This window comes from Equus asinus, chromosome 24 (assembly GCF_041296235.1).
Source record: "Equus asinus isolate D_3611 breed Donkey chromosome 24, EquAss-T2T_v2, whole genome shotgun sequence".
NCBI lineage: Eukaryota > Metazoa > Chordata > Mammalia > Perissodactyla > Equidae > Equus > Equus asinus.
The window spans coordinates 63,135,520-63,154,121 of record NC_091813.1 but is presented as its reverse complement, the minus strand read 5'-3'; the positions used below and the strand labels follow the sequence as shown (position 1 = coordinate 63,154,121).

At 41.7% G+C, this 18,602-nt stretch overlaps 1 protein-coding gene across 42 annotated transcripts in view; it reads left to right on the top strand.

Moving 5' to 3' along the window:
* Positions 1-18,602, top strand: part of EPB41L2 (erythrocyte membrane protein band 4.1 like 2) — a 221,763-nt gene that overhangs the window by 79,449 nt on the left and 123,712 nt on the right. For 37 of the 42 annotated variants that reach the window (XM_044754986.2, XM_070496525.1, XM_070496523.1 and 34 more), the window contains 2 exons: positions 16,485-16,967; positions 17,933-18,142. In XM_044754986.2, coding sequence (XP_044610921.2) covers positions 16,497-16,967; positions 17,933-18,142 — 681 coding nt within the window. In that variant the 5' untranslated portion in view covers positions 16,485-16,496. Of the gene's footprint in view, positions 1-3,096; positions 3,281-16,484; positions 16,968-17,932; positions 18,143-18,602 lie in introns of those variants that run through there. The other 5 variants (XM_014847716.3, XM_070496511.1, XM_014847706.3 and 2 more) reach the window with 3 other exon arrangements.

The window sequence follows — 18,602 nt, the reverse complement described above, 5'->3', positions numbered from 1 at the left end:
AAATGTCCTCTACTTTAACCCCAACCAACCCCCTTGAATATTTAAAAAATAGTATTCTGAGGTTAAACTTCTGAGTTCCCTTTGTAATGGAATAATGAGGCTGTGTCAAAGCTTGGCTATTTAGGATCTTCCCAAGACAGATGTAATACATATAAATTCCTATTAAGAAGTTTATATTAAGACATTTGTGGATGTTTCAATCTGTGTATTTCGTGCACTTTAATGTGTTTAAAATCTTACTGGAAATAAATAAGTGACCTGGACCTGGTTTGTATACTTATGCCAATAACCTACTGAGCCACCTTATGTAAGTTACCTCACGTCTTTGGGTTGCATTTACCCATCTGGAAACAAGGGTGCTAAAAGAGAGGTATTGGAACATTGGTGGGAAAGTGTGTTGGCTTTGAGGGCAGCTGTGCTCACCGCTCGGCCACCAACGCCACCAGCATGGCTTTGCAGACAGACCAAATCTGTGTCAATTCTGGCTCTGCCGTAACTTACTGCATATATTAATTGGGAAACTCATTTAAATCTCTTGCTTCTCTTTTTATCCACTGTATTAATGGTTTGTTCTGTTCCCAAATCATAGTGCCACAAAACTCATTCTCTCTATCTTAATTCTCTTAACCTTTGAATAGTGAGATTCAGATGTTCTGTGAGCAGGATCTTTCATATTGAAGTCAGGAGAGGAGCTTGAACCACCAGCACTGGGTTCCGTGCTTAGAGAGTAGGTGCCTTGGTCAGCTGGGGCTGCCACAACAAAGTGCCATAGGCTGGGCGGCTTAAACAACACACCTTTTATTTTCTCACGGTTCTGGAGGCTGGAAGTCCAAGATCAAGGTTCCACATGGTCGGTTTCTGGGGAAGTCTCTCTTCCTGGTGTATAGATGGCTGCTGTCTCTCTGTGTTCTCACATAGTGAGGTGAGAGAGACAGAGCCAGCTCTTTGGTGTTCTCTTCTCATAAGGGCCCTGATTCCGTCATGATGGCTCCACCCTCGTGACCGCATCTATATCTAATTATCTTGCAAGGGCCCCATCTCTAAGTACCATCACGCTGGGGATTAGGGCTTCAACACAGGAATTTTGGGATGCACGGTTCAGTCGATAGCAGTAGGAGAGTAGGGGGCAGGAGGCACGGGGGGATGAGAGGTGCTGGGAATGGGGCGCAGAGATCTACCAGTGTCAGTTTTACTGGATCCAGTGCCACATGTCAGTACTTCTGAGACCTCTGGATTCCACAGACCAATACATTTCAGAAAAAGGGTTGGAACCAGTATTTTTCCAAGTAAGTATGTTAAAACAATTCTGCTATTGTACTATAGCATTTATAAAAATACATTTAACACAGAAAGGTAGGCAGAACATAATCTGAATAAAAGATGATGCTTTAAATTGAATAAAATTGGCTCTACTGGTGCTGGCCCCGTGGCCGAGTGGTTGAGTTCGCGCCCTCCGCTTCAGCAGCCCAGGGTTTGCCAGTTCAGATCCTGGTCGCAGACATGGCACCGCTCATCAGACCATGCTGAGGCGGCATCCCACATACCGCAACTAGAAGGACCTACAACTAGAATATACAACCGTGTACTGGGGGGCTTTGGGGAGAAGGAAAAAAAAAAGAGGGAGATTAGCAGCAGATATTAGCTGAGGGCCAATCTTTAAAAAAAATATTGCCTCTACTGAAAAACTCACCAGATTGCTCTTTTGTGAACTAGTGAAGACTTTGTGGCGGGTAGTGACGATTACTTACATTATCTAGAATGACTTTTTAAACAAGTTTTATATTCATTTTGACAGAGATTAGTCTTTTCAGAGCTGCTACTGAAACATATTTTCACTAAGTTCCTCTAAAGCAGACTATTCTTTCTCACTAGTTGTTACAGGTGACATCTTGTTTATTTAAGTATCTTTATTAAGTATTAAGTGTTTTCTTTGTGACTAAAAAAGACTCATTCCTTTTTTAGGTGTATGTGCTTATCTCTAGGCGTATGTTAACATTTAATTACTCATTGACTTAGGAACTGCTGGGCAGGAGAGCAGTAGCAGGGCAAGGCCGTAATAATACACACCTGGATGCCTAGTCGGACCGTCTTGGTCCTGCTTAGTTAATGTAAATATGTACAGTGGAAAAAACCAGAATTTATTTATTGATTTATTATTTTTTATTGAGGTCACATTGGATTATATTATATAAATTCAGGTGTACATCATTATATTTCAACTTCTGAATAGACTGCATTGTGTTCGCCACCGAAAGTCTAGTTGCCGTTCGTGGCCAGGTATATTTGCCCCTTTACCCCTTCACCTCGCCCACCCCCTTCTTTGGTAACTACCAATTTGTTGTCTGTATCTGTGTGCGTGTGTGTTCAAACAACCAGAATTTAAATGGTGGAAGTGTAACAGGGTGGGGGTGGGGTGGGTACTGTCAAATTGAGGAAGATGAGTTGTTTTTCACATCCCTCTGACCCGAATCTTAGAATTAACCAGTTTGTCTGTAGCGACTTTGCGTTTCCTTGGCTTCTATATGTATGTGTATTTGTGTGACAGGTGGATGTAGGATTACCTTTGGTATCAATCATTTCTCGGTTTAGGATTGACAATACAGTATTAAAACAGGGATTTATCAGCTTTATAGCTATGTGATGGTACCTATAAATCTAGATTAAAATGAGCCTCCATTTGTATAGACAATGTGGATGAATAAGCAAGTTCTTTCACAAATGAATCAAAGTAGATATTTCATTTTTATCTATTGAAACTGGGCTCTGTATTTGCAAGGTTTTTCTGTTTGTGGAAGTGTATGTGTCAGTTTATAGACATTTATAAATAAAGATAATTAGACATGTTATACACATAATTTTTTGGTGCCTGTTTGTGGGGTAGATTAAAATGACAAAAAATAACAAAATTGAGAGTCAGAGACCCAAAGCAAAGCAAAATTCATACTCAGAAAAACAGAAAAAACTCCCAGCAATGGTAGAATTATAAAGATTATCATAGACATATAGTTGTGTTGTTAAAACTGTTCTTTCTGTGAGCGCTCTCCGTTTAGTGGGTAGAACAGGCGGCAGGAAGATGACTTTTTCTGTGACCCATGTGAATTTTCTAGCTGAGGAATGAAGTAACTTGGAACCATGCTGAGCATGCCCTTCTCCAGCGGGGTCTGGCCTGGGTGGGGCCGGTCCTGCTCATTAGGCTTTTGCAGACTGGATTTCCATCAGCTTTCCACAGTCTTCCAATGACAGGGGAGCAGACCTCGGGCTCCATGTACTGGAAAGCTGCGTATGTATTTCAAGCGGAGATTTTTAGGAAGTTTCTGTTGTGGCAGTGGGCTTTGTGGTCTGTGCTTGCTTATTTTTGCTGTTGAAGGAAGTTTGCCTTTGAGTGCGTCAGTGTCCAGGGGACTGAAAATTTGGAAAATACGTATAAGTAGAATCTGAGTATGTGCACTGTTCGGCAAGGGAATAGGTTCACTTCTATTCGAACCAAGGCTTATGGAGAAAATATTTTTTTCATGGTCAGAATTTAGTTTTAGACCACTTGTTTGCATTTTTCTAGGAAATTGTTGAATTTTGTCAGGTTATCTTTAACATAATTGCCTTTTCAGGTTTGGCCTCTGAGAAAGATGAAGCTCGTTGGTTTATTTCATATACTTGTCCTGCTGTTTCACAAGCGATTTACTCAGACAATATGCTGTGTGAAAGTTAATTACGCCTAAATTACAGTGAGGACTATGCAAGATAACAGTGTTCAGTTATTTTTTTTTTTTTTTAACATACTGAAGGACAACAGGTTTGAATTTAATTAATTTATAAAATGTTTCATTTTCATGCTAACTCATTTGATTAAAAGAAGTTTGTAGCCAACAGATTTGGATTCACATTTTTTAGCATCTGTGGATTAGTGGCCATTAACAGTTATCAAGAATTATGTATTGTTTTGATGGTGTCATGTTCTAAGTAAATACTGGTTGAATAAGAAATAGGTATCAACCTCTTCTTTTATTGAATATTGAGTCTGGTGTCACCTTGAAGAAGTGTGAATACTCACCATGTGCCCAGATTTGGACATCCAGACTTAGAAAAATGATTTTCATGGTTTTTCTTGATATAATCTACCAATCTAACAACCGTCTTTCAAAAAGAACCTAGTTTTGATTCTACTTTCTATTTCTAACAAAACGAAAAGCAGTACTGTGATGGTCAGGTGACAGCTGCCAGTCCCTTCTTCATTGCTGACGCTGCAGGGTATGTGCTTAGACCACCGAAGTCATTACCAGCTAGTTCTGGGGGTGGTGCACGTGTACCTGGAAAGTTTAAGTTTTCTGTATTTAGGCCCAACAAAGAATTTTCTTTTCGAATTATTGGTAACTCAGGGGTGGGAATAAATAACAAGAGGTGATGCTGACGATCTGGACGGCCTGTCCTGGCTCTCCCCACGTCCATCTCCTCTGTAGTGTTCCTGTACGCAATATATGATATATTGATGACCTATAGTTTAACATCATAGCTGGATCACGAAGAAAGTTGGAAAAAGGGACATTTTAAACTTTGGCGTTTAGTTTGCTTGAATTTTTTGGTGGACTCTGAAGGTTGAATGCCTGGCATACTCTCCATCAGGACCCTCTAACAAATCGTGTTTACAAGTGTTGAATTTTGAGAATCTTAGCTCCAAAGAAAGAAAGATATTTAGTTGAAATAAAAACTTGTCCTAGCCAGCACCACCTAAAAAATAGTTGTTTGAAGCTCTTACTAAGGAGTTTTGAACTAAACTAATGCTCAGAGTAGAAATATTAAAAAAAAAAAAAAGTTTTAAACATTCCAAATGGCGTGTCTGTGAATGTCTGTAATTCCATTGTAGTTACAGCTTTTCCCGCCTCTGGGGAAAGTTGCATTTCTCACGCCAGGCTCCGAGGGTCCATCTGCTAACAGTCTCCGGCACCTTCCGCTGACCGGCCAGGGACTGGCAGCAACATTCGGATCTGCTTACCTAAGCTAGAAAAATCGTTCAATTTATAGTCTCATATTTTAAGAATATATGCTATGTATCAACATAACTGTTTGGTAGTGTGCTAAATATTTAAAATGACTGAAGCCAAATGACCAAAATTTAAAAAGTGACACATTTTTTAGACAAGGTTTAGATGTTTATGCCTGTCGACTGCAGTGTTCCAAAGCTTACAGGGAAGAGGATTTGAAAGTGCCAGATCAGTGTAGGCTCCAGCTTGGTGGCCTTGTCACAGGGTGGGGAGTTGATTGACTTTGACAAGCCTTTGTCTTATGACCTATTAAAATGCAGCGTCTGCAGCCTGTGCGTTTATCCTGTGCAGTTAACCTTGGTGGATTTGTTGTTAGCTTATTTGGGAAAAGCCTCTGAACCACTGTTATTTTCCAGCTAAAGAATTTAGAGTTTGCTTCACACAGAAATAGTATTAGACTGGTTGTCGGTTACCATTTGATAGCAAGTGAGTTTTGCGGTGGGGCTGGGCGCAGATCCTGTGCAGAAGCGAGCTGTGGGATGAGCTCAGACAGAGTATACTCCCTGCTATCTGTTATGACCAGGAGAGATGGTGCTGTTGGCTTTGCTCTGTTTTCAGCCTGGTCGTCATGTCACTGGAAGAAACTGCACGATGTTTTTCTTTTCTATAGAGCATGATATGGTGGTCCAAATAAATGTTCCCAAAATAGTAGGAACATCACAAAAGACATTTATCGAGAAGCCACCGGATGCATCCGCCTGCGCTGGGAACATGCAGTTACTCATCTGCAAACGTTGCCCCCTCTTCATGGAGCACAGGAGCAGATGTGGGGAGGGCAGAGGTGTGGACAGGAAACGTGACATCCTTATGCTTGTCAGGCCAACTTTGTTCCTGCGTCTGCCTATAAATGAGGAGGAAGCTGCTGACAGAGATTGGGGATGTTTATGTATGACCAGCTTAAAAATTTAATAAGATTCTTCCCATCCTGTTTCACTCTCCTTTTAAAAAGTTCCTCAACTTTCTGAGGAGTCTATTTCCCAGTGCCCTGATCCCACTTCTCCAGCAGAAGATACGAATAATCTTTTTGGCCTAGCTGCATTTTAACGATACTGTCATTAGCAAAAGACACCTTTTTGTTTTAATGCCACACTGAGGGAAAAAGAATAAAAAACTAGCATAGTTTTCTCAGGAACTATATGTGTTTTTTTAAAGTGAAGAATTGATAAACTTCTTAAGAAAAGATATTGGCTGCTCTAAAAGCTTAGGTTTGGAGCTTTTCCTGCTCAGGAGAGCAGTCTGCATAGGGTAAGGGCTGGGTTATGAAATATGCTGGAGGATAGCAGAAATCAGCCTCTTTGAGGATGCAGAGACAATCTTAAACTTCATATGTCAGGAAGTCAGTTTTATTTTAGGCTATTTTCATGCTGCTGCTGAGCTGGAAGAGACTGGAAGGCTTTTGCACCCATTCTGTTCATTTTGAGGCCAGAGCCATGACAGGCTCATGGCAGTTTCTCCAAGGAAGCAGACCAGCCAAGCTGGGTTCACTTAATGCGTTGGATGTCTTAATGCGTGAACACTGTTCTCCTGATAAAGTGTTTAAGTGCTTCAGTTTGTACAAACTTCTGCTCCCTGAAAACTTTGTCTCCCATATCTGCACCTCATTTACCCTGTGCCATCCATCATTCGCCATAATCGCTGTTGTCACTCTTCTGTATCCTTCTTGTTTTCTTTGTGCATACACAGTCATGTGTTGCTTCACGACAGGGACACGTTATGAGAAATGTGTCATTAGGTGATTTCATTATTGCGTGAACATTGTAGGGTGTACTTTACACAGACCTAGCTGGTAGAGCCTACTACACACCTAGGCTCTTTGGTACTAATCTTATGGGACCACTGTCATATATGCGGTCCGTTGTTGACTGAAGCATCGTGATGTGGCCATATTTATGTGCCTCTATGTTCACATATTGACGTATCCCACACACTTTACTTTCAACCCGTAAGGTAGCATATCATATGTGCTATCTGAATCTTGCCTTTTGTACTTAACTGTAGCTTGGAGACATTTCTATAACTGGGATGGAAACCTTCCTCTTGTTTTCTGTATAGCTGCATAGTATTCTCTTGTGTGAATGTAGTGTAGTGTCCTCTGTTGATGGCATTGATCTTTCACTATTACAGTGTTATAGAGAATCATCTGTACATATTATTTTACATGTGTGCAGATATATCTGTAGGCTGCATCCCCACAGCAGGATTCCTGGTTCACAGTGTGGACACATCTGGAATTTTGATAGCTGTTGGCAAATTGACTTCCACTGGGTCTGTACCAATCTATTCTTCCTCTCATAATTACATGAGAATGCCTCTGATTAAGCTGTTGAATCTCCCATTCTGCATTTTTAGCTTCATTTCTTTCACCATGAGTGTGGTGAGCATCTGTTCATAGGTTTGTGCCCCTCGTATTTGTTTTTCTCTTAACTCTATGGTCATCCTTTAGCCACTGTTTTTTCTATGGGGTGTTGGTGAGCCTAGCCAGTTTAAAAATGAAATTTGTTTTGAATTTTTGATGTTGAGTAAATTTATAACCAGGCCTATTTTTTATTTGGCTTTCTATTCAAGTAACTTGACTTCAGCTAGAGAGCAAATATGTCTCTAGCAAGTACAGTTGAGAATGAGAATTAAGTATTCTTTAAAAAGCACGATGGCTGTTTGTGTTTGATGAGGGTTTAACCAGCGTGTCCCATGAAAGACCATTGTGTCACTTCCTGAAGAGATTACAATGGCAGTTTTTTTAAAAAACTGTGTCAGCTTTTCAAACTAGTAGTCATTTCTGAATTAAAATTACCAAAATTCCTGAATTAGTGACACATTGTTTGAATATATGTTAATACTAATCTTACTCCTTCTGTCCCCCGCTAGACTGAGAGCAGGTTTCTTTCCTCTCTGTCTCTGGTGTCTGGTGCATATGATATGCTGTGAAAGCACTGAACAAACATTGGTTTTGAAGAGAGGGGTTAGGATCCTGACAGCACCCACATCCCAAAGGTCGGTGAAACTTGTCGGGGCCTGAGTTTATTGATTTTTATTTTTTCATCAAGTAATGAGCTCTAAGGCATTATGCTCGGTGCTGATTATAGTAGTGAGGTGGTTTGATTTGGGTGTCCGTATTGCATAAGCTCTGGAGCTCGACAGCCTGGGTTCGAATCCTGGCTCTTCCATGACTGGTTGTGTGGCTTTGTGCGGGTGATTTATCCTCTTTTTACCGCCTCCATCTTGAACGTAGGGATAATTTTAGTTCCTACCTCAAAGGGTTGTGAAGACTGAGGAAATTGCTATGTGCAAAGTCTCTAGAACAGTGTTTAACAAATAGCTGATATTGGTAATTATTTCTGTTCTTACTGTTACTGTTATTTTAGTAAACAAATGGACATAGTCCGTTTTTTTCCCAGAATGCCTATTTGATGACAGTGGCCCACTATTTACTATGAATTTATAGTGTGCCAAGCACTTTATGTATAGCATCTGATTGAATCCTTAGAGCTGCCTAGTGGGTGTTGTCTCCCTGGTTTGCTTACGAGGAAAGTGAAACTCAGCAGGGCTAACTGGCTTGTCCGTGGTGACATGGCTAGTGGCAGACAGAGCTGGAATGCTGATCCTGGTCTGTTTAGTTCCCAACTTGATCTCCAACCACCATGTTATTTTGTCCTAAGACTAGTTTGCTTCGCATAGAAAGAGTGTAGCTGCAGCTCTGGCCATTACAAAATGTAGGGTCCCATGCCCAATATGACAAGGTTTATGTACATTTTGGTTATGAGAATCATGATGTCCAGTGTTGGGATCCTTTGCGATTTCTGAGCTCTCACTCCAGGAGAGGATGTCTGTTTCTGGCATGACCCTGGGTGCTTGTGGAGAGGACTTTGCCTGGCACAGCTGTCTTTCTTGACATAATTGTTAATGACGGCAGCAGGGACTTGCTTTAACATCTTAGATTGTTGGCAGTTCTCTTATGTGTTATTGGAGTTGGACATTATTGAAGTTATACCTTGATTTTCATATACCTGCCCCCCTCAATATGTTGAAAGGGAATCTTACCAAAAAAAGGGAATTTGATGAATTCTGATGTGTTGTTTGTTTCCTTTAGAGGGATTAGAATAAAGAATTAATGGTTTATGTCACTAATATTAACTCAGCTGCTAGGTTTTTAAAAATTGGGCATCTGAAAAAGTGGACCATTTTGGTAATCATGGTTGTTAGGTATGAGGGCCATGAGACCCAGTGGGGAGTAATAATTACCTGAGAGAGTTGGGTATGTGCTCCCGGTTTCTTAGGGCTTATTTTCTAGTGCTTGCCTCACTATGCAGAGGCTGATAGTGGCTGCGAGTGGCCGAAACCCCTGCTCAATCAGTTGAACCAAAGTGGGGCATGTTACCTCAACCAACAGGAAGCTCAAGTGTGGGACCTGCCATGCGTAGCACCCTCGGTGGGAGCTCTGGTCCTTTCTTGCCAGTGCTCTCTACTGTGTCAGTTTATCCTCCGGCTTTCTCCTCGAGTGCATGGTCCAGATGGCAGCAGTTTATCCTCCGGCTTTCTCCGAGTGCATGGTCCAGATGGCAGCAGCATTTCTCGGAGTCATGCGCACAGTGCTCTGAGGTGGAGGGTCCTTCTCATCTTGGGGCTGTTTTTAGAGGGAAGAATCTTTTCCCAGAAGCCTGACGACAAACTGCAGGGCAAAGGGAGGGGGACTACCATGATTGTCCTAAGCCAGTAGACCACTGCCTCGTGGCAGGCCAGCCTCCACTGGTGTGCATGTGGAACAGAGAAAAGCTGAACAAATTTAGGTTCTAGTAAAAAGGAGAAAAGGTGGAGGAAATACATGCTTTGAATGTAACCTGATGCTGCCTAGACTTGAACTAGCAAAGGGCCACAGTTCATATCTTTTGTGTATGTGGGTTTAATTTAAACCAGATGCTAGCCTCTATCTTTATAGAAATAGTTCTCTCTCTCATAGGTCCTTTATCCCTTTAAAAAAAATACATAACAATCCAAAAACAAATGATACAGTGTGTTATTAAGGTAATGAGGATGGGCAGCATTGGAATTTAAAAAATAACTCTTGCTTATCCTCACCATACAGATAATTTAAACTAACAAAGAGTCCCTTTGGAATGTAGTTGTACTTATTTGAATAAGGGCTATAGTATTTTTTAGACCTTCTGACACTTAAGAAAAATAAACGTACAAGGGAGAGAAGTTACTTGCAGTCTGTCTAAGTCTGTTTTTGTTATTCCTTTTCCCTCCCCAGAGATTTTTTTCCTCTTTCCTTCTCCTCATTCTTTTCCCTTCTCCCCTCCGTTTACCTGCTGGGTGTATCTGAGAGCCATCGCTCTTATTATTTCCTAAATAGAGTTCGGTGCTGCTGAGTCATTACTGTCTTGGGGTTGTGGTTGTGTTTTTCTCACATTCGGTGCTTTGAGGGAAGGTAGTGGGTATTAAAAGACCTTCTCTTGGGCTACAGGCTGTTTGGGGAGAGGAGCGTAAGCAAGTGATTGTGGATATCAGAAAGCTGCTCTGCATATCCTCTGCTCAGTCACAACAGCGGATGAAAACAAATTTTGACCTAGAAAATGACCAAATTGGAGCTGTGCACACATTGCCAATACTATTTGTTTGTTTTTTGTTGCACAGTTTTGTTTCTATCTTTCTCAAAGTTCAAAGGAAAGCCTCTCTCCATCCCCTTACCATTATTTTGAAGGTCAGAAATGCGTACTTTCCCGTCTTGAGTGCCCTCACTGACGGGTTGAGCTCTGTTGGGAGAAGTCAGAGACCTCCTGTTGCTGGGGATCTCAGTGGAGGATGGGAGCCGCTCGGCTGGTGGTAGCACCCTGTTCCCTGCACGGGGATGTTGTTAACAGTGAGGGCTCTTGAGTACCCCGGGTTCTCTCAAGGTTTTAGGGAGCATCTGGACCCGATAATTCGCATGAAGCCCTCGCAGGAAGTCCTTTTGCCTGAATGTGCGGAGCCTGCTTGCTTGCCTGCTATAGAACTAGAGGGCGGGCCAGTGTTTTCGGCAGCGTAACGGTACACAGTAGGTGATTCAGGCTGGTGATGGAGACAGCCAGCACCTGGGAGTTCTCATTTTTTAAACGTAAGAAAAAAGAATGTTTTCGCATCACACGATTCCTTCCCTAGCCAGCACTGATCCTCTCTTGATGATGGTGTTGTGCTTGGTTGCGTGTTCAATGATGCATGTTTTTTTTCTCATGGAGCTGTTACAATAATGAACACTTTTATCACCCCAAATGGAGCATGCCAACACAGTAATTGTGTCAAAACCACGTGCTTGTCCCGCGTGCCGGCTGTTGACAGCAAGGTTCTTGTTGGTTGCTGAGAAGTAGAACAGACTTTACTTAGTACACTGTATGACTGGCCTAGTGATGTATTTTAGGTATTTGTAATTAAAGCTTAGTGGAATGAGCAGTGCTAGAGTTTGGGAAGCAGTAGTTCTGGTTTTGGCCTCACCTATCTAGCTTTGTGATCTCAGGCAAAACCCCTATTCTTTCTGACCCTCAGTTTCCTTGTTGATAAGATAAAATTGAGCCTATTAGACTAGATGATTTCACAACACTCATTCAGTAAATATTTATCTGTGCCTCTTAGGTGCTGGGAACATAGCAGTGAAGCAAAGAAAGATGACAGCCCCCATGGGGCCTTCATATTAGTGGGAGGGCTGGCGCTCCACCGCAGGAGTTTCCGTTTCAGTAGGCCGTGGAATTTAGAGGCTTATCCACATTTGAAACTGAGAGTTACAGGCATGATAATTATGGTGAATGAATGTGCTACAATCGTGTTTTCTTGATGGTGGTAATTTGTTCAGGAAACCATTTTATCAACAAAGAAGGTAGTGTTTATGTTTGAGCTTTGTTGATCTCTTGAAACTATTTTAAGAATGTACTTATTTACTTATATCCACCCTTATTGTTTAGTATTTATAATCCAATTAGCCATTTCCATTGGTTAATTCCATGGGCAACACTGATCAGCTCTGGGGTTCTTAAAACTTCCATGTGTTGTGGGTACGGTAGTGATTGACCACTTTGTGAGGCTCCCTGGTAAGATTTATCTCTGCATTAGCACCTGGTCTTTAGTTTCTGTCCAAAGCTCAGTGGTGATCACATGACCAAGTAATAACTTTCAAATATGATTTTCTATGTGATGAGGCCTCATCTGTAAATTTCGTATTTGGGGGAGGGGCCGGCTAATTACACTAAATCACAGAATTGATTCATGTTGTTCTGTAGTCCTTTTTACAAGCTAGCATGTATCTTCTTTGAGGACCAAGCCAATGGCTCGGGTTGATTCGATCATTCATACACAGTGGAGTTGTGACTGCTTATGAAATACAGGTGAGAACAGGTGTGCAAAATGGGGTAATATCTACCCTGTAGGATGTTTTGAGGAGCAGAAATGATGTGCACGATATCTGACACAGTAAGCACTGAGTGACAGCTCTTATGATTAAAATACAAATATTAATACTTTAACACAATAGTGGAAACTCTAGTTTTATATTTCATTGCTTCTAAAATATTTTGACAAAAAGTCAGCTTTAGTTAATTGGTCTCTAGATATTTCTCACAGCCAAAGTAATCAGAGAGCTGCCAGTTATCTTGGTTAGCTCAGACAAGTGTGAGGCATTTTTGTTTTAATTTTTACCAGGCCATTGATTGAGCTCTCAAAATGTAATGAGAGAGTGTATGCTAAAAGTCAACTTTGGTCATTTCATGATTAATATAAATAATATTCTCCACTTAAGTGGTACGTGGAAAATGGTACCTTAAAGAAGAAAAACAGATTTTCTGTGCAGTATGGAGCCAGTTCAAGTACTTCTGTAAGGGTCTTACTGGAAGACATAACTTTAAATGCCTAAGAATGAGCAGTAAGATTGGACCAGTAAATCTTATAATTACCTAACTAGCCCCTTTTGTGGCATTGCCCTCAAGGACGTTCCTCTTCCCCAATCTCCCTGTCCCTCGATGTACGCTTCCCGTCCTCATGCCTTTCCCTCCTCCTGACCCTTACATGTTGGTGGTGAGAAGCGTTCTTTTCAGGACCCTCTACTCTCAGACGGCACTCTTTCTCTAGGTGATGTCAGCATCTCCTGTGCTTTTAGCTATCATCCATAAGATGACAACTCCCAAATCTTCATCTCTGGTGCATGTCCAGCCTCCGTGCAACACATGTGTGGCAAGTGGCCAACTAGACACCTCCACAAACTTCTCAACTTCAGTGAATTCAAAATCAAGTTTGTCTTCGCCAAACCTTCTTTTCCTCCTGTTCCCCATTTCAGTGGGTGGCTTTACCATCATCCCATCCATTCTCCCATGACTTGGGACTTTTCCTTGAGTCTTTCCTTTCTTTGACTTGCTGTATTCAGTGTAGACACGACGCCATGGCCAGTCTTCCTCTTAGTATTAGATGCACATCTTATCGTCCACCTCGTGGCTTCTGCTGTGTTTAGACCATCATGTTCTCATGCCTGGGTTATTGCAGCAGCCTCCTGGATGTCTCTTTATTTCCATCTTTTCTCTCATCCTGTACTTTGCAGCCAGGTTGGGCCATCTGAAATGTGAGTCTGATTACATTACCCGTCTACCTGCAGTGCTTGGATGCCTTCTCATTGCCTTTAAATCAACCTCCAGACCTTTCTTAGCATGGCACGCAGGACCTTTTATGTTCTGGCTTCTGCCTTCTCCTACTTCATCATTATCAATTCACCTTCCTCTTTTCCTCCTGTCCCCACTCACACGCCCCCGCTTCACTTCTACAGTGTGTTATCGTTCAGTACTTGTGGTTTCCTACAGGAGGAATATTCTTATGTTTCCACACACTGCCCCATGCCTGGCACATGCGTCTCATCCTGACTCCCTTGCCTGAATAATGAATACTCATCATTTTAAAGCAACTCAAATGCCAACTTCTGCAGAAAGGCGTGCCTCATGACCCTCTTCTCTTATTCTGGGTTAAATGTCTGTCCTCTGCTTTGTAAGCAAAATGCTCTTGATTTATCTGTGCCTCCCTCAGCTCCTTGAAGGCAGTCTTTATTCATGTGCCCAGGACTGGGCACGTTGTACGGGCCCATTAAATATAGGCTGGCTGGCTGAGTCAATGTTTATTATGCTTGCTTATTAGAAGTGTACAGCAATTGTAAAATTATTTTTTATTATTGAGATATCACTCTTTTAAAGTTTGCAATTCAGTGGTTTTGAGTATATTCACAAGGTTGTGCTACCATCACCATGGTCTAATTCCAGAACACTTTCATCACCCCAAAAAGAAACCCTGTACCCATTAGCAGTTGCTCCCTCCCCTCCTTCCACCCCTTTGCAACCACTAATCTGCTTCCTGTCTGTGGATTTGCCTATTCCGGAAGTTTCGTGTAAATGAAATCACATAGCCTCTGGCCTTTTGTGACTGACTTCTTTGACTTAGCGTTGTGTTTTCAAGGTTCTTACGCGGCAGCATATGTCAGTACTTCATTCCTTTTCGTGACTTAATATTCTATTGTATGGACGTATCACATTTTGTTTATCCATTCATCAGTTGGTGGGCATCTGGGTCGTTTCTGTTTTTTGCCTATTATGAATAATGCTGTTATAAACATTCATTTACAAGTCTCTGGGTGAACATAAGTTTTCATTACTCTTGGGGTTTTACCTAGGAGTGGAATTGCTGAGTTATATTATGGTAATTTATGTTTAACTTTTTGAGGAACTGCCAAACTATTTTCCAAAGTGGCTGTGCCATTTTGTGTTCTCACCAACAATGTTGAGAGTTGCCAATTTTCCACATCCTCACCAATGCTTTTTTTACTCTCTCTCTCTTTGATGATAGCCACATGCTAGTGGATGTGAAGTGGTATCTCATAGTGGTTTTGATTTGCATTTCTCTAGTGACTAATGATGTTAGCATAGTTTCAAGTGCTCACTGGGCATATATGTATCTTCTTTGGAGAAATGTCTACTCAAATTCTTTGCCCACCAAAAAAATTTTATCTTTATTGTTGAGTTGTAAGAGTTCTTTATACATTCTGGATACCAGAGTCATCAGATATGTGATTTGCAAAAGATGGTGAATATTATTTTAAGAAACAAGTATAGTACTGATACATACTACAATACGGATGAACTTTGAAAACATTATGCTAAGTGAAAATGCCACTTTTACGATTCTGTTTATTTGAGATGTCCGGAATAGGCAAGTCCCTACAGACTGAAAGTAGATAAGCGACTGCCAGGAGCTGTTGAGGATAGGAGAATGGAGAGCAACTCTTAGTGGTACAGAGTTTGTTTCTGGGATGACGCAAATGTTCTAGAATTAGATAGTGGTGATGGCTGCACAACCTTATGAATATACTAAAAAACCATTAACTCTACAGTTTAAAAGGGTGAATCTGATGTGAATTATATCTCAATAAAGCTCTAAAGAAAGGAAACCAAGTGTATTTTATTTTTGAACTTATGCCACTTTTGAAGGTAGCTGGGCAGTCTCCCCTTGGCCAGGGTGCCAGGCCCGCAAGTACGTTCATCCTCGGCAAGACAGGGCAGGGTGGCTCTCTGCTGACCCTGCCCCTTGTTTTCACTTCAGTGGTGCTGCTGTACTTGCTTGAGTAAAATTTAGACAACAGTTACTTTGAGATTTCATTTCAATTTTGTTTTCATTAGTTTTGATAGGATCAATTATTAGATGCTTATTTTTCCACCCCTGTAGTGTTTTCGTTTGGTTCAGCTTCGAGGCCCCTGGATGCTTTTCTTATAATCACATACACATTGTAGAAAACTCTTTGTGAATTTGGGTGGCATGGAGGTTTCGAGTTTTGATTATAGTTTTAGTACCTTTCCCAGAAGTCTTAACTTTTGCCTTGGAATAGTGATGGTGGATTACGGGATTTAATATAAAAACAAAAATGAATGCATTTTTGTTCCAGATTTAATTTTCTTGCTATTAAGCACCCAGCATTTAAAATTCATTTTTATGATACTTAACATTTTTGTAGATTTTGATTTTAATGTGTGAAATTGTGGTGAAGTATGTCTCACTACTGTCTAACATTATCAGTAACATTTTTGTATTATAGGATAAGGGATATAAGGTATAGAGAAAAGTCATTTTCCTGAAGAATATTAGATCTTTTTGGTGCATTATAGTCTATAGTTAGATGAAACCAAATAAAAGTAATCACTCTTTCTACATCCTGTCTCTACGGAATCGGAGTTAATTCCACTGTGATGCCAGTTTTGGCTCTTGGATTCTGATAGAGTATTCCAGGAGTTAAAGTAGGAATCCCCCTTTCTCTTGTGCTTGTGAACGCTCTTTCTCTGCGTGTTTTCTCCCCATCTTCTCTCCGCCAGTCCCCTTCCCACCCAGCTTACCCTGGTCCTTGCCTCCAGGCTAAAACGGGGAGAGTCTGTGAAATCACAGTTTGTGACTTTGTTTTGTTGACAGTAAGCTGTGACCATGACTACTGAAGTGGGCTCTGCGTCTGAAGTGAAGAAGGAGCCTGACCAGTTAGGAGCAGATGCAGCCCAGGAGAAACCTAAAGAAGCCGCAGAAAATCAGCAGCCTCAGCCCTCGGATGCAGAGGAGGAGAAAGGTCCCCAGACGTCTCCTACAGCTGAAAGCCAAAGTAGCCCGCGCCGCCAGAAGAGGGAGAAGGAGCCGTCCGACAGCAGGGGCATTTCTCGGTTCCTTCCCCCGTGGCTTAAGAAACAGAAGTCCTATAACTTAATCGTGGCCAAAGATGGAGGAGAGAAAAAAGAGCCTACCCAAGCTGTTGTGGAAGAACAGATTTTAGATAAAGAGGAACCTTTTCCCGAAGAAGAAAGGCAGGCCAAGGGCAGCGCAGAAGTAGCAGCTCAGAGGAAACAGCAGGAGACGAAAGTGGACGTCAAGGAAGAGAAACCAGCCGTGCGCGGCCCTGAGACACAGGTACATTTGCAAAGTGACCTTCTGGACCTGAAAGCTCGATGGCATATCCACGTCATAAAAAGGATTTGTTGGTTTTGAATCATTCCCAGACTTCTTGTATTAAGATCCTTCTTTGGCTTACTGTATCTGGAATATGGGTCTTGGCGTGGTCTACCACAGCCTTCTCCTGTTAGTCCATTTAAAACGTTCCAGAATAATAAAGCAAAGCAAAAAAAACACCGCACTATATATGCAAACCATAAAAAAATTTCTCTGCATTCTTTTTAAGGTTAAACACATACTCTCATGATCCTGCCACCTCTCCTTTTAAATAGTATGCATTATTCTCTCTCTTTGATGTGGCTTATTTCAGTGTTCAGTGAGTAGGAAGCAGTAGATCTGTATGTGTGTGCATTTGGTCGCCTAACGAAGCCTGGGTTTTGCCATGGTATGAGATTAGAATTGGAATTCTTTTCTTTTTTTTTTTCTGAGGAAGATTGGCCCTGAGCGAATATCTGTTGCCAATCTTCCTACTTTTGCTTGAGGAAGATAGTCACTGAGCTAACATCTGTGCCAATCTTGCTCTCTTTTGTGTGTGAGATGCCACCACAGCATGTACGGATGAGTGGTGTAAAGGTCCATGCCTGTGATCTGAGCTGGCAAACCCTGGGCTACTGAAGCAGAAGGTGCAAACTTAGCCATCATGTCACCGGGCTGGACCCTAGAATTGGGAATTTTATTATTTGAAATGATATTTAAATTATAGTCTCTGGGATGTAGTTTCTTTTACTCATTTAATGCTGAAATTACCAAACTGGCAAAATGAGAAATGGGCAGTGGGTTTGGAGAAGGAAGATGTGGGGAAATAGCCTTTTGAAATGTTGAAGTCTTTTAAAATCTTAGGCTTGCAGTGTTTATAACAATCACAGTTCTTCCCAGACATCTTCCTTTTACCTGAGTGTGAACTTCAGGTCTTTTGTCAACAGCCTGCTGAAGAAGTGAGTAAGGAGAGAGAAGAGAAGGTGAAGGAAGTGCAGGACGACAAATCAGAAGAAGCCGCCAGAAGGGAGACAAAGGAAGTGCAGACCAACGAGCTGAAAGCAGAGAAGGCCTCTCAGAAAGCCCCCAAGAAGACCAAAACTGTGCCGTGTAAGGTGACCCTACTCGATGGCAGCGAGTACAGCTGTGACCTGGAGGTGAGGCGGGGAGCGGAGCCGCGAGCTGGCCTGTGTGTGGAAGGAGAGGGCAAGTCCCCATTGCCCCCTTTGGGGCCTGGCACAGAGAATGTATTTTTGTGTTCCTATAAGCTAGTTTGTCAATTTTGCATTAAAAAACAAGAAAACATAGAAAGGATCAGCAGTTTCACGGCAAACAGTACTTCCTGACCCTCGGGGGTGGGCAGACAGATGCCCTGCCCGCCTGCACTGGTCACGTGTATTGGCGGGAATCTGATCCGAATGGGCATTACATAGCGAGTGTGACCTCGTCTGTCAGGTGTTCTGCCTGAGGAGAAATGACAGCACGAGGCTGACATTTCAGAGTAATGAAATTGCAGCAGTTTAACCCCAAGTGTTTTTATCCTGAGACAGATAATGATTTAAAATCTGGCTCATTTATTTAGTTTCATTTAATTAAAAAACACTCGTGATTTGCAAA